This window comes from Triturus cristatus, chromosome 10 (genome assembly GCF_964204655.1).
Source record: "Triturus cristatus chromosome 10, aTriCri1.1, whole genome shotgun sequence".
Lineage (NCBI taxonomy): Eukaryota > Metazoa > Chordata > Amphibia > Caudata > Salamandridae > Triturus > Triturus cristatus.
In genome coordinates this window covers 913904638-913920837 of record NC_140593.1, presented here as the reverse complement: position 1 = coordinate 913920837, position 16200 = coordinate 913904638, and the positions used below count along the sequence as shown (strand labels likewise).

At 42.6% G+C, this 16200-nt stretch overlaps 1 protein-coding gene across 1 annotated transcript in view; it reads right to left on the bottom strand.

Annotated features, from left to right (window-relative positions):
* LOC146796250 (uncharacterized) overlaps positions 1 to 16200 on the bottom strand; it is a 578389-nt gene that overhangs the window by 8035 nt on the left and 554154 nt on the right. The window contains exon 8 of the mRNA XM_085631282.1: positions 6439 to 6552. Within this exon, the coding sequence (XP_085487408.1) occupies positions 6439 to 6552 (114 nt within the window). The remainder of the gene's footprint in view (positions 1 to 6438; positions 6553 to 16200) is intronic.

Genomic DNA, 16200 nt, shown 5'->3' with positions numbered 1-16200 from the left:
CTTAGGGACATGTTGGTACATAGTGACATCACCCCCAAACAAGAAGTGGGTATACAAGATCTTCTGGGTTTTTTCCCATGTGGTCACTGCAAGGCATGTTCCACGAGTCATTTCCGCAAATAATTTACACATGGTTCAGGTACTAGGAAGATTACACAATTTCTTACTTGCAGTACCACGTTTGTGGTCTATGTAATTGAATGCCCATGTAAATTACATTACATAGGTAGCACCACTCTTATGGCCAAGGAAAGGATCTTGGAACATAAACGGGCTATTACCAACAAGGATCCCAAATATCATGTAGCATGACATTTTCAAGATAAATATTTTTCTAATGAATCCTTATTGGAATACTTTGTGTTGGAACATGTACGACTAGACAGCAGAGGAGGGAACAGGACTCTGAAACTTAGACAGAAAGAGTCAAGGTGCATCATAGATTTACAGACCAGGGCCCCTTGGGGACTTAATCAGGATGAAGAACTTTCTGTACATCTTAAGGAAGAATAGTCTCTTGTCAGTAGAGATCTCATTGTCAGCTTTCTCGCATCACTCTCTGTCCCGACCCTTTATTGTTCTTCATGCATGTTTGTTTTTGTGTTCTGTTTTGACATACATTTGGCGAGTGGACATCTGATGACTTTAGAGTAATCACACTATTGAATTTCAGTACCTTCATCCTATAGATTGTGCATAGAAACGTTACAGTATGATGCGACAGACAGCATCAGGATTTTAATGTGTTTTTTGTTTTGTTTCTTTGCAGGAGAGAAGGAAGGGACCTATTCACCTGCACGGGTCCCCAACCTTTTCTTCGATTATCACTCATGGGATCACTCATTTTGCAGTACTCAGTAGCACCTGATGGGGTAACACAACATTTTTCTCGATTGGTCTTTCATCCCATTATCATTATTATGAACTTTCATGTTATTTTAATCTTGGGGTCGAAGGCATTTGCCATTTGAGATAAAGTTCCACTTGGAGGTTTATATCATTTGATTATCACGTAGCGCACTTTGCAATTATCGTGATACCTGACATCCCTGAGATCTACATGAATGACAGACTTTCTGTCTTGGGCACTATGTCATGTATACTTCAACATTTGTTCATGTATCTGAATTATGTCTTTATTTGGACAAAAGGGCTATAGGTGGGCAATATACATTTTTGATTTGCGATGTTTTAGAACCCAGTCAAGGATAGGACATCCTACTGTTTGTCTGGGCATATTGGTATCACTATTCAGCGACGGCAGTCACGGACGATTTCGGCTTTATTAAACACAATGTTGCTGTTATGTTAGCTTTGTAAACAAAGTTTCCTTGGGTTGCAAGCAATTTACGGTGCAAACTTTATTTAATGCCTGATTTTCTGATATATGATTTTCTCGTATGATGTCTTTACATTGACTCTGTTATTATTTGTTACATTGCACCATTCAAATATGGCCACCACGAGCATTTACTGTATCCTATTTCTATGTCGTGTAAATAGTATAGGGTGCTATATGAGACGTGAATACGATTGTACACTTTGAATACACGTGACCAAGGCTGCGGAAGCAGTTGAAACGCGTCGTGTTAATAAACCTGGTTGTTCTCATTCTGGATGGTGTTTGTTGCTGTACCTGAGAGCGCACGGACTTGTGGTTGAATCGTTTTTATATATAAATATATATATATATATATATACGCACTGAACAAACCAAAGGATAGAGGGACGTAATAGTTAGACTCAGATTTCACTCATACAAAACCAGAGAAATGTAGAAGTTATAGTTACCTGAGTTAACTATATTGTATGCCCCCACAATACACTGCTTATGGCATCACATATTACATCACCTATGACATGGTTAGTGACATCACTGACGACATCTCAAATGGCATCACTGATGGCATTTCACATGACATCACTGATGGCATCATTGTTGACATCATTCAGTGAATGTGTGTGTTTTCTAACAGTTAATGAGTTTTAAACCTATATACTAAGGTAGCACAAATGGTAAATAAGAATAGTTTGTGTACTACTGATGAGTTATACTATTTGAAACATATGTTATGCGAGTGGTTGTGTGATTGTGTGTATCTGTGTGGGAGTATGTGTTTGAAGGTTTCTATGGGTGTATAAGTAGGCATGTGAGTGGCTGTATGGGTGAGTGAGTGGCTGTTTTGGTGAGTGAGGGGTTGAGTCAGTGGCTGTATGGGTGAGTGATTGGGTATGAATGGCTTTATTGGTGACTAGGTGGATGTATGAGTGAGTGACTGGGTATCTAAATGCCTCTATGAGTGAGTGAGTGGCTGTTTCAGTGTGTGTTTTATTAGGTGAGTTTATGTGTTAGTGGCTGCATTGGAGACTGAGTGTCTGTGTGAGTGGTTGTATGGGTGTTTAAGCAGATGTGTGAGGGGTTGTATGGATGTATGAATGAGTATGTGAATGGTTGTATGGGTATATGAGTGAGTGTGTAAGTGGGTATATGGGTGAATGAGTGGCTGTGTTCAGAGGCTGTGTGGGTGAGTAAGTGGGTGTGTGAGTGGCTGTATAGGAGAATAAGTGATATGTAAGTAGCTGTATGGGTGAGTCTATGGTTGTATGAGTGTCTTTATGATTGAGTGAGTGGTTGTATGAGCAGTTGTATGGGTAAGTGAGTGGAAGTGTGAGTGGCTCTAGGGATCAGTGAGTGGGTGTATAAGGATTTATAGGTGTATGAGAGGTTGCATGGGAGTGTGAGTGAGTGTCTGAATCCATCCGTGAGTGAGTGTGTGAGTGGGTCTGTCAGTGGGTATGCGAGTGCCTGACTTTGTGAGTTTGTTTCTAAGTGTTTATATGGATGTATCAGTAGCTCTGTGAGAAGCTCGGCTACAAAAGAACTACACCTGCCTTTTTATCCAACAAGAGTCCACAGTTTTGCACAATATTTCTACAGAAGTGGAGTTTTTCCTATGGGCTAATTACTAAGTGCTACCTCCTTGGGTAAATATCCAGTGCATATTCTACACTACATCTGCCTAATGGAACACGAGGAAATGTCACCAGTGTTCTTGTGGGCATTTTTGCAATGTGATTGTTTCTGTTATGTCTTTATCCAGAAATATGTGAATCCTCCTATAGACAAGACAATGAGACTACAAAGAGGTACATTTCCACCAAACAACAATCCTTCCTCTTAACTATATGAAGTAAGTGCTTCTTTGCTTGGTGGAGGTGACGTCATATACCTTGTCATCAAGATTACATCATCAAAATCGGCGGGAAACACGCTGCTGGTGCTTGTTAAGATGTCCATCATCCTGGCAAAAGGCAGGAAGACCTTTGGAAACTACTAAGGTGGGCAGGGCCAAACAGGGAATCATCCAAGTGATTTCCACATGTGCAAACTCTTAGTAATTTAAAGGGAAAACCATGGACTCTGCTCTTGCCAGGAAAGGGAAAAGAAAGAACACACTCTTCACAGTCAGATACAGATTGCACCCCAATTGATCAACGATGCATTCACCTCCACAAAGGATTTTAGATTGTTCTACATTATGGAATTGCATTGAAAACACAGTTGCTTTACCTTTGCCAAGCTCAGGAGCTAGGATCATATGTCCTTTGCAGAAGTGGAGCTTCAACGGGGGCACCTGCCATGTTTACAGTGCTTACTGTTGAGGTTTAATTTTTGTGAAATGAGCACCAGGTTCAGAACGACCCTGTAGACACCATTCTCCAGGGCCTGTCATAACCTAATAGAGATGGGGGGCTGCGCAGCCCTCCTCCACAGGCTGATTTCTGCCCTGGGGACCCCAGGGCCCAGATGAAATTTAATAGGAGAGGGGGTGTGCGGGCCCCTGGGGCCCGGCCTCAAATCAATAGGGAATGGACTTAGCGTGCCCCCACCCCTAGCCTATTTCGGCCCCAAACACTCTATCCCCTGTGGCTCGGCCATGTGTCCCTGGGTGTCCTGGTCCCACCCAAGGTGCCAAGTGTGCAGGATGGAGACCGTGGGGGGGAAGCCTCAAGGCTCCCATGGTTCCAGTCAGCTCTCTGACTCCTGCAGGAGCTGGAATTGGTCTTGCATGCCAGGAGCTGCTAGAAATGCAGCTCCCTGTGTGTGAGAGCAATAGTTTAGTCTCTTTCCCTGACCACATATCTGTAGGCAGAGAACAACATGAAAACTCTACTTCCAGTAAAGCAAAAGCAAACAGCTATGTCCCAGGGATGTGCAACCTGGGAAAAGCAGCAGCTGGCCCTATGGGAGTGGTGGTCCCCAGGGCCATCCTTCTGTTTGCTCAGGCCAACCCCAGGGAGATGGTGGTCCCTGGTTCTATATATGACCCCCTATTTCTTTTTTTTTTTAAACTAATTGGCCCAAGGAAGGTGGTGGTCCACTGGGCCTGGGGGGTATGGACAGCACCACATTAATTTTTTAAATTAACACCTTGTTTGCTGCATACATTTTTGCGCTGTGTAGGTGAATTAAATAGTGGTCGGGATTCGGACAGCCCACGGCCGTCCTCTGCACACGCCCACCGTGACGTATGATGGCCAGGGGCCGTCCAAAGCATGCAAGGGGTAAAGCCCCTGGGATATGGTGGTCCCAAGGTCACATGGGTATCCGCACAGCCCCCTCTGCATTTATTTAAACAATTCCCCTGGGGATGTGGTGGCCCTTGGGGCATATATACGTCCTCGGAGGGGTTCTGTGAGCCCCCTTCCTTATTTATTCAAATACAAATGGCCCCTTGACCTTGCCAACCAGGGGGTAATATTAAAAGCAAGTGTGGGAAACCACACTTGTTTTTTTTGTTTTAATTCACAGCGATATTCATGAATATTTCACAAAAATCACAGTAAACTTTTTGAAAAAATGTTTTTTTGAGCCCGACCCCAACACCAGAGCTAGATGGTCAGGGAATTCCTACTCTGCCCCCTTTTATTTTTTCCTGAGTTCTTTGATAAGGTAAATCATCCAACACTATGGAAAAAATTAAAGAAGCTGGATGTGCCTGACACCCTTCTCTCAGTAATAATTTTCCTGTGTTCCTCCACTTTGTGCCAACTGCTATTAGGGGTGACTGAGGATTTTCCTTAGTAATTCCAACAAAAAATGGTCTGAAACAAGTGTCTGCTGGCCCCGTTGCTTTTTTCCTTGTATGTTTCAGATCTCCCCAATTGTTTTCCAGCTAATAAGAGAGATGCTCCGAAAATAGGTGCTCGCCTCTTCCCCTGTTTGATGTATGCAGACCATATGATAATTCTGGAGTTAACACCTAAGGGCTTGAAAAATAGGTTGGTGTCTCTCCAACAATATACTGCCTTACCCTATTTGAAGATCAATGTCTCAAAGAGCAACATTTACATTTTAAATGAAGTGTTGGCAGCCAATCAGAGCTCATCAAATCTCAGCACAAGCTTGTCATTATTTGCAAAGGCTTAGCGATGATAGATATACAAATTTTGATTTCATTTAATATCTAGGTATACTGAACCTATTTACACCAATTAAAAAAACCAATTAAAAAAACCACAATCAGTAGACCAAAAACTAGCTTTCTGCCAAATTTGGTGTAATTCTGTTCAGCAGTTCGGGTTGCAGGTGTGTCTAAAGATTCTATGGGAATTAACATGGGAAAAACACTTTTGTTGACCCCCCCTTTTTCTTGGTCCCCGGATGACGGATCACCTCAAAATGTTCCATCCAAAACAAGATTCACCGGGCACTTTTTCTGAACATTTTTGTAAAGATTCGCCTACGATATAGGCAAGTCAAAACATGCTTTTCTACTAGTGACTGCCAGTAGGTAATATATGTATGTTTGTAAATATGTGTGTGTGATAGCCCAGTGGCAGTCACTACTGGGTAGGTATAGTTAGGACCACGTTTCCATGGTAAATTGATTTTTTCAGTTTGTTAATTACTCTTGTGCTGTTTGATGAATCTTGACGAAATGTTCGGGAAAAAAAAGTATCATCCAACTCACCATAAATGTGTGGTCTTCCAAGTTTGGCTGGGTAGATAGCTGATGTAAACTCTTTAGCCAGTGACTAATTCGGAAGCAGTAAGCAAAGTATTATAAAATTAGATGTGACTTTGAAGCTACCATTTCCTTTCCGATAATTATCCTGAATTTAGAGGTTAGCTATAGAAACAATAACCACACACGGCTTCCCATGTCTATATTGTCAACCATTATGCAGTTTTCAAATTATGAAATATTTTAGGGGTGTCTATGTTATCTCATGAAACATATACTGTTTAAACAATAATTCAGACTATAATAATGATAGAGAAGAGACATGAGGGGACTTAAATATCATTTCAACAGAGAAACATCTCAATTACAGGTTCACAACAATGGGATGAACAGTTGTATATGAAGAAGCTTAACACTATTATATTGTGGAAGATTCATTTAAAATATTATAGAAGACTGATGTGCATACCACATTTTGTTCTGCTGGTTTTTCAGAACTTTCGCAAGTGAGGGGAGGGAAATCCTTCTTGTCATTGCCAGTTATTTCAGCAGTGAGACCTGGTTTAAATTCTTCCTCAAGTGGCTGAAGGAAAGGAAAACAAACAAACAAAATGCTCAAACATTGGAGCTTATATTTTTTAATACTCCTACAATTTTATCATTATCATAAATGAATTGTAGAGTCCACATGTAAGTGCTTGTCTGAACAGCCATACAGCGCCTTATGAAGATAAGATATATATATCGGAAAAAGTACTCCCTGCTTTAAAGGAGTGACAGACTTTATAGAGGTGCGAGGTTGTAGGCTCATTTCTTTTATAAGGTAATGCAACTTAAAAACAACTTACAATATTCTTTTAAGGCATGGCTGAAGATATTTTATTCCTTATAGTGCATGATCACACCACCACTCTTCCCACAAACCTCTCCAAAGATTGAGGTCTTGCTTATTCATATAAAAAGAAGTAGATCAGTTATAAATATGAAGAGTAAAAGCAAAAATCTGTTTAATATACATCAGACTAAAGAAGAGCTGTGGCATAGAAAGTAGCTCACTATGAATAATGAATTGCAGAGTCTCTATTTTATGTAATGAACAATGTGCAAAGCATAAACATGTCCTCTCTATTTTTGCAGGTAGCTCTTCATATAAACTCCATGCTCCCCTGTACATTCCCATCCCTTAACACTAAAGAGGCAAAAATTCCTCTTTCAGTGGAATCTGGATTCTATGTGTAAAAAGATACAACACAACAAAGAAATGGCATTAGTGAATCTCAAGACTGCACTGCTCAGTACTTCAAATTGTCTTACCCTTATGCACACTCCCCTACTTTTGACTGCTGACAAAATTAATTAAACTTGTAGTAAACTAACTATAAGGAGGGGCAACACCTTTTCACATGTTTTATGCAAACATCCATGGGGTTAAAACTGCATTACATTTGATCAGATAGTCATAATCAATGTCTATTTCTGCCGCAAAGAATTGATTCTCCAAGCGCTGAATTGTTTCAAATAATCTTTATCTTCAAGCCAATTTTCTAATTTTTTGGACAGACCCAGCCAACGCCAACTCCAAAACATACTTCTTCCCAACAGCACCCAGTTCTGGCTGGGAAGCTGGCAGGGGCCGCAGGGTCATTACTACCCCCTCAACTTCTTAAAATAAAAAACAGTGTCAGTACCATGGATGGGTGCTGGGGCACACAAAATTCCTATTTAAAAAGGCTAGAAAGGAATAGGAAATGAGTGTCAGGAGCCACGTATTTATTATCCAATGCTCTGGGAAGTAGTGCCTCATATTGACCAAGGGACGCCTCTATTTGTCTGCATCTGCTGTGTTTGTTCCTTGTTTCCTGCCTCACTGCCTGGACTGGTGAAGGGATACCGTGCTTCTCAACATTGGACACTCCCTATAATCGTACCTGTCACCGGGAGAGAATCGCGGACCGCGGACTGCCTGGGACTACACTTCCCAGAGGGCAGTGCGGTCTCGCATAAGGTCTACAGCCACCCAGTTGGTCTATAAAAATCACCTGCTGGCTCCCGCGGCGCGGGACGCCTCTATTTGCCTGCATCTGCTGTGTTTGTTCCTTGTTTCCTGCCTCACTGCCTGGGCTGGTGAAGGGATACCGTGCTTCCCAACATTGGACACTCCCTATAATCGTACCTGTCACTGGGAGCGAATCACAGACCGCAGAATGCCTGGGACTACACTTCCCAGAGGGCAGTGCGGTCTCGCGTGAGGTCTACAGCCACCCAGTTGGTCTATAAAAATCGCCTGCCAGCTCCCGCGGCACGGGACGGGCGCTGGCTTGCCCGGGCAAAGCCTGGGCCAAATGCGGGCCCGTCCTTGCCTGTCATCGGCCGGTAGCGGCTGGGCTGGGCCACGGCTCTTAGTTGGGCAGTTTTGGACAGTTTTGAACTGACTTCATGAAGGTACTGGGCATATACGTTTTATTTGGGAGGACTAAGCGTATTGGAGGACCTTGTTTCGTCTGGACTTGATTGGGCCTAACTGTTGGTAGTAACTGTTATAACGTGTCGCTGCATAATCCAATTTAGTTAGTGAAAACGAAAAACATCAACTGCACCGCCGAAGAAGAAGCAGACAAAACTGGGGGAAGGGCCTTGTCTATCTTTATTGAATTATTTGAGTGGTGCAATGGGTGCTATTGAAAAGAAAATTTCAAATGTGGAAGAGGCTATGATCTCAGATAAATCTAACAGCATAGAGGCCCCTACCGCACCCATTACTGTTAGACATAAAACTAATATAACAACTGACCCCCAAATGGATCCACAAATGGAAAGGCCCAATAGTCCAGATGGTCCAGAAATTCGAAATTGCTGTGTGGTAGAGATCTCCGACCACATCGCTGACACTGACTCAGAGTGTGATATTCAGCCACCTTTAAAACGATCTCAAAATCCTGATAGCTCTCTTAAACAGAATACGAAAGGCAGTCTAAAGGCTCCAGTTATGATAAATTTAAAACAAAAAAAAGTGATAAAAAGGTTTAGAACATCGGCAAATAACAAAACCCGTGGGTGGGACAAAGCCTCAGCTAGTTCTGATGCACGGATACAGACTGAACTTAGTAATATGCAGAATAAGTTGGAAGCTCTTGATATTTCCCTCTGGGATAGTCTAGGAAAACTGAATGGTAGATTGGGAGTAATAGAAGAAGCTTTGATCGAATACCGTAATAAGTGCGAGTCTTTAAAATACCCTAAGGCTGTACAATGTGCTAAAAACGATAGTACTCTCCTAGATCCTTCCTTATCTATACAAGTGCATAATCAAAATTCACAACCAATGCCTGGGAGTGGAACTGGAAATGCGGGGAATAGTCCCAGACCATCTATTTATAATGGATGTATTACTAATCAGTATGAGAAGCAAAGTATGAATAGAAAGTTAAATGTAACTAGAGGCCTAGAGTTTGAGAAACAAGTCCCATACATAGATCTACCCCCGGCTATAACTCCCTATACTGTTGTACTAACTAATGTACCAAGGTTGCGTAAAGGGACTGAGGAGACATGGGAAAGTTTAAGAAATAAATCTTTATCCTGGCTGGGGGGTAGAATAGGCTTAACAGATAGACAATTTAACGAGTTCAAAATGGTTAGAAGGGTGGGCTGGATAGGAAGGGGAAAAAAAGACAAGGAAGGAGATTGTGTGATTTTGAATTTTAAAACCCCACGCCTGACTTAGATAATTTTGGGCAGGGTGCATAATAGTCCAAACTGGGAAGATCAGATCATTAGTGTGCCACTAGGATATTTCTATAAACCCAGCAATTTTGGTTATGTTACTCAGAGAAATGTCGTACGACCAACAATTTATGGTACAAGTTATGGAATTCCCACTTCCAATCGTTTTAATATGTTACAGGATTTGGAAGAAGTGGACTGACAAAAAGGCCCCGATAACATCTGTATAAATGAAGTAACTAAGATATCTAGTATACCTGGTTGTGATAGAGTGCTAATGAATTGTATGGTTGATGCTGGCCTGGGGGACTTGATATCTATAGGTACACATGAAATTATAGAACATCGGAATTTAATTGTTGTTGATTTAGCATTGAGTGTTAACCCTCAGATCTCTGTCCTTACTGACGATATGTCTAAGATAATAATGGATATCAACCCGGAGTGTAGTATAGTAGAAACTCTGTTATCTGACAGAGCCCCCAGTTATATGGGTAGTTGCAACTTCATGTTTTGGAATATTGCAGGCTTAAAATCTAAACTGAATAATGTATTGTGGTATGATTTTGTACAGCAATTTGAAGTTTTCAGTTTACAGGAAACATGGGTAATAGAACCTATACATACCAATGCTATAGTTTCCAAACATGGTAGAGCAAAAGGGGGGCTCTGAACGTACATTTCAAATTTAGTTCATCTTGAAAAGGTAGATCTGGTATGGGAGGATTGTTTTTATCAAATTATCAGACTAAAGGTTGATATAAATTGTTTAGTAGTAATCGTGAACTATTATAACAATATCCCCCAAAACTTACTGGAATGGGTTGTGAAGGACATACGGGGACATCTTTATAAGTTGCAGGAATTAGTGAGTAAAGATTTGATTATGAAATGGGGGGAGACTTTAATTCAGCTTTATGCCAACACTCGGATAATGGGAACTGTGGTTTTACATATGATGTGGATACTTTTCTTTAACCCTGGGCGTGACACTACGCCTCGCCCACGTAGTGTACGTAGCGCTGCCTGCTTCGCAGTTTTCGAAGTAGGCGAAGCAGGCTAGCGCTACGCACACCCAGGGCGAAGCGTAGCTGCCTGCCGCCGCCACCCGCCTCCCGCGGACGCCCGCGCATGCGCATTTTTTGCGAGAAATGCGCATGCGCGGGCGTCCGTGCATGTGCATTTGTCAGAAGAAGTTGGAAATGGAAGAGGGAGCCCCGGAGACGCCGCGCTTCAGGTAAGTTTCTTTACTTCTTATTTATTTTACATGCAGGGTTTGATTTAAAAGGAGGGCGGGCGGGAGGTGGGTGGCGCGTAATGGGGCTACGCGTAGCGCGCGAGTGTGCGTAGATTTGGGCACACTACGAGCTGCTTCACGTAGCCCCACTACGCCCACAACGCCCACCCTTTCTTTTCTTCCACATTTCCCGCATACAATGTATGGTGATTGTTTGAATGAATTAGTATTCGAGTTTGATTTCGGCTTCGCAAATTTTTTAAGTAATCCTTCTGTGACTCTTGGCCCGACGTTTAATGGGTATGGATCCTTCTCTACGATTGACTTTATATTGGTTTCTAATCGCTATGGCTCATTTATTGACAATTTCTCCCAACACCAGATTGCTCTGATCGACCATTTTGCTCAGAGCGTGGGTTTATCCCTATTTAGACTCAATATAGGTAAGGCTAACTGCCCAAATGCTATTTTAGAAAATATTATTTTAACTAGCCAAAATGGTTATACCTTGAGCTGGGAGAAAGTGGTACCCTCAGATTTTATGGCTGGGGTGTTAAGAAACTGTTACGGGGCGATTAAGGTGTGTTTGGATGAAAATGCTGCACCTAAAGATTACTTACTATTAATATAAGGCATAGGAATCACCGTGATGCGAGAAAGGGCTGGTTTGATCCAAACTGTACCCGGGCCTATGGAAACCTCAAGCATCTTCTGCATAAAGAAGTTAAAGATAGGGATAAAATTAGAGAGGCACGGAGAGAATATAAGCAGGCTCTAAAATCCAAAAAAGATAATTTGAAGGTAGAAGCATGAACAGCCCTCCGTGAATCTTCAATTGCTAAAGATCCCTGTGCATTCTGGAAAGCAGTTAATGCCCCCTTTCTTAAAGAGAAGGTAGTATCTACTATGGAGGTAGCTATCCCTGAGAACAGATGGATAGAGCACTTCTCGCTTTTGTATGATGCAATAACCCCACAGTAACATGAAATGGAGGGTATTGAGGGTGACTGTGACACAGTATTAAGGGACATTACGGAGGATCAAGGCTTACTGCCTAGGGTCCCTGGGAAAGCAATGTCCTTTGATCTTAATGAGGTAATATTGGCCATTGCATCAAGCTCGGGAGGTAAGGCAGCGGGGCCGGATGGCGTACCTGTCGATATTTTTAAAGCTAATATTCCCCTATGGGACCCCCTATTGACACAAGTATTTAATGCATCAAGTTTGAATGGTTTCATTCCAACATGGTATGAGTCCATCCTTGTCCCTATATTCAAAAAAGGGGATAGGAATGACCCAGCCTATTATCGACCAATATCGTTGATAGATTCAACAGTAAAAATAGTAGGTCGGGTTATATTGAACAGGCTCCAGGATTGGGCAGAAGAGTGATCGGTGATAAGCGACTTACAATTTGGTTTTCGCAAAAAACTAGGTACTATTGAGCAGGGCTTAAATTTAAATCTTTTACTGAATAAGTACATTAAGGCAAAAAATGGGCCCTTGTATTTGGCCTTTGTCGACTTATCATCGGCATTTGATTGCGGAAACCATAATAAGCTGTGGCCTATTTTAGAGGATCTGGGTGTTGAATTAGTTGTAATCTCTTTTATAAGAGAGTTTTATTTAAGGGCAAGGGCACGGGTACGGCTTGGGACAGCTGGAGAATGCACGGGACACTTTAATGTGAAACGTGTTGTTAGGCAGGGGTGTGTCCTTGCACCGTTTCTTTTCACTCTGTATATAAACAATATTGAAAGGGTTTTAGTCCAAGAATGTTAAGACGTACCTGAGGTTGGCCAGCGCCCCATTCCCATATTATTATATGCGGACGATGCAGGCTTAATGGCACGCACCCCGCTGGGATTGCAAAGGGTGGTTTCCAGCTTTGCTAATTTTATGTCTGAGAGAGGTCTCACAATTAATTCTTCTAAGACTTTTACAATGTATTGTGGGACAGGGTGCATAAAGACAAAATCTATTTATATAGATAAAAAAACGGATAAAAACTACAAAGATATATTCCTATCTGGGGATATTGTTCGATCGTACGGGTTCATGGATGCAGGCTGTTAAAGCAAGGAGACTGCTATATATTAAGACCCTATCGGTGGAACTTCTAGATATTTAAAAGGCGAAATGTTTTAGCGTTTCTACGTACGGAGAAGGCATATGGAGATACGCGAACGTGGCGTCAGTCCAGGTAGTTGAAAATATGTTTCTGAAATTCGTACTTATGGTCCCTAATAGTACTTCCTCCTTTGTTTGCCACACTGAACTAGGACTTTTATATTTGGAATATATTATAAGGATTCAACCAGTCCTATTGTGGCACAGGATATGGATAACAGATGAGACAAATTTTAACAGGAGAGTTTTAGAAGACTGTGGGGGCCTGGACGGGGTAGTAAGGATTGGATGGTTGGCATATGTTAAATCTTTTTAATACAATATAGGACTCCATGAATTTTATGATAAACCGCCAACTATGGTCGGGACGAGCAGGAAAGATTTAAAGAATATCTGTTTGAATTACCTGTCGGAACAGAGACTGAGCACAGAGCTGACTAAATCCTCGGTTCAGGCACACAATCTCACATTAACAACCTTTAGTCTCCAACCGTACCTACGCTTGTTTATGAGTGACTATGATCGATTTTTACTTGTGCGTTTTCACCTGCGTACTTTTTATAGATTAATAACTCTCCCTGTTGCTAATGACTGGTCCAAACAGCTCTGCAAATGCCAGTGTGATGACACCTCTTACCAGTCTACAATACACGTGCTATTCTTTTGTAAATTCTATACCCTGCAGAGAAAAATATGGATTGTCCCTGTTCTAAAAGGAATGGGTATGAGATCCTGTCGTCCAGCTTTTTTGGCACTCCAACAATTAGAGACAGTTTTTATTGTAGCCTCAGCAACGACCTTTTAAAAAAATGCTTTTAGATCTAGAAAATCGATTCTTATGTGATTGCAAGTAAATGAAATGAAGCATATATATGTATTTTATGTAGTTTTTTATCATGTATTTTAATGTATAAATAATTTATATGTGCTTTTATGGTTATATCTTTTGTGTAACCGAATAAAGTATCATTGATTGATTGACCAAGGGATTTTTAAAATGATATTTTTGTATCCTGGGGATGCCCTAGAAGAGGCAGGGGCACCATCATTAGGTCTCGCCTGACCCAGCGCATGCGCCGGTCTGGCTGGACTTTTAGTGAGGGCTCAAAAAATGCTACCTAGCCTAGAGCTACAGTGCATGTGCGCGGGCGCGCGCTTAGGAGCAGAGGCACCATATGGCCTACTCATGCTCATTAAGCGCCCGCGATCACTTTCACTTTTGCCCGCAATCACTTTTGCGGCGCCCCTTTGATGTTCTCGTTCACAGAACATCAAAAATCAAAGAACATGTTGTTGTGCTTTCTCTTTCCACAAACTCGATTTTTGTGTTCCTTTATTTTGATATGCTTTTAGTATTACTGTCACACACACAACCACAACCACACACACAACCACACACACAACCACTACCACACACACAACCACAACCACACGCACAACCACACACACAAGCACACAAGCATGCACACCCACAACCACAACCACATACAACCACAACCACACACACAACCACACATACAACCACACACACACAACCACACACACACACAACCACACACACACACAACCACACACATACACACAACCACACATACACAACCACACCCACAACCACACACACACAACAACCACACAACCACACACACAACCACACACACACAACCACACACAACCCCACATACAACCCCACACACAACCACACACACAACCACACACACAACCAGAATCACACACACAACCACACACACAACCACACGCACAACACCTACAACCACACACACACAAAACCACACACACACAACCACACACAACCACACAACCACACACACAACCACACCCAACCACACACACACAAATACACACACAACCACACACAACCACACCCAACCACACACACAAACACACACAACCACATACACACAACCACACACAACCACACACACAACCACAACCACACAACCACACAGACAACCACACACACACAACCACACCCACAACCACAAACACAACCACACCCAACCACACCCACTACCACACATACAACCACAACCACACATACAACCACACACACAAAACCACAACCACACACACAACCACACACACACAACCACACATACCACACATAACCACACACACAACCACACACACACACAACCATACACACAAACAGACACATGACCACACATGCACACACAACCACACACACACAACCACACACACAACCACACACACAACCACACACACAACCACACACACAGCCACACACAGCCACACACAACCACACACACACACACAACCACACACACACAACCACACACACACAACCTCAAACAACTACACACACAACCACAACCACACACACAACCACACACACAACCACACAGCCACACACAACCACACACACACAACCACACACACATACAACCACACACACACAACTATAACCACACCCACAACCACACACCTAACCACACCCAACCACACATCTACACACACACCCACAACCACACCCATACCTACAACTGCACCCACACACAACCACAACCACACACACAACCACACACAGCGACACACACAACCACACACACAACCACACACAACCACACTTACAACCACACATAACCACACACACACACAACCACACACAACCACACACACAACCACACACAACCACACAACCACACACCACACAACCACACACAACCACACACAACCACACACACACACATAACCACACACACACACACAACCACACACACAAAACCACACACACACAACCGCACACACACAACCACACACACAACCACACACACAACCACACCTAACCACACATCCACACATACCCACAACCGCACCCGCACCCACAACCACACCCACACATACCAACACACACCCACACACACATAACCACACACACAACCACACACACAACCACACACACACAACCACACACACACAACCACACACACACACACACAACCACACACACAACCACACCAAGCATTGGCAGAGCCAATAGGTCTCGCCTTTGGGACCTTATAAGTGTTTAGCCACACAAAAGTTGATGTGGTTACACCAAGGATATTGTGCTGCATAACTAAATACTTAGAAGGTCCCAAAAGCGAGACCTATTGGCTATGC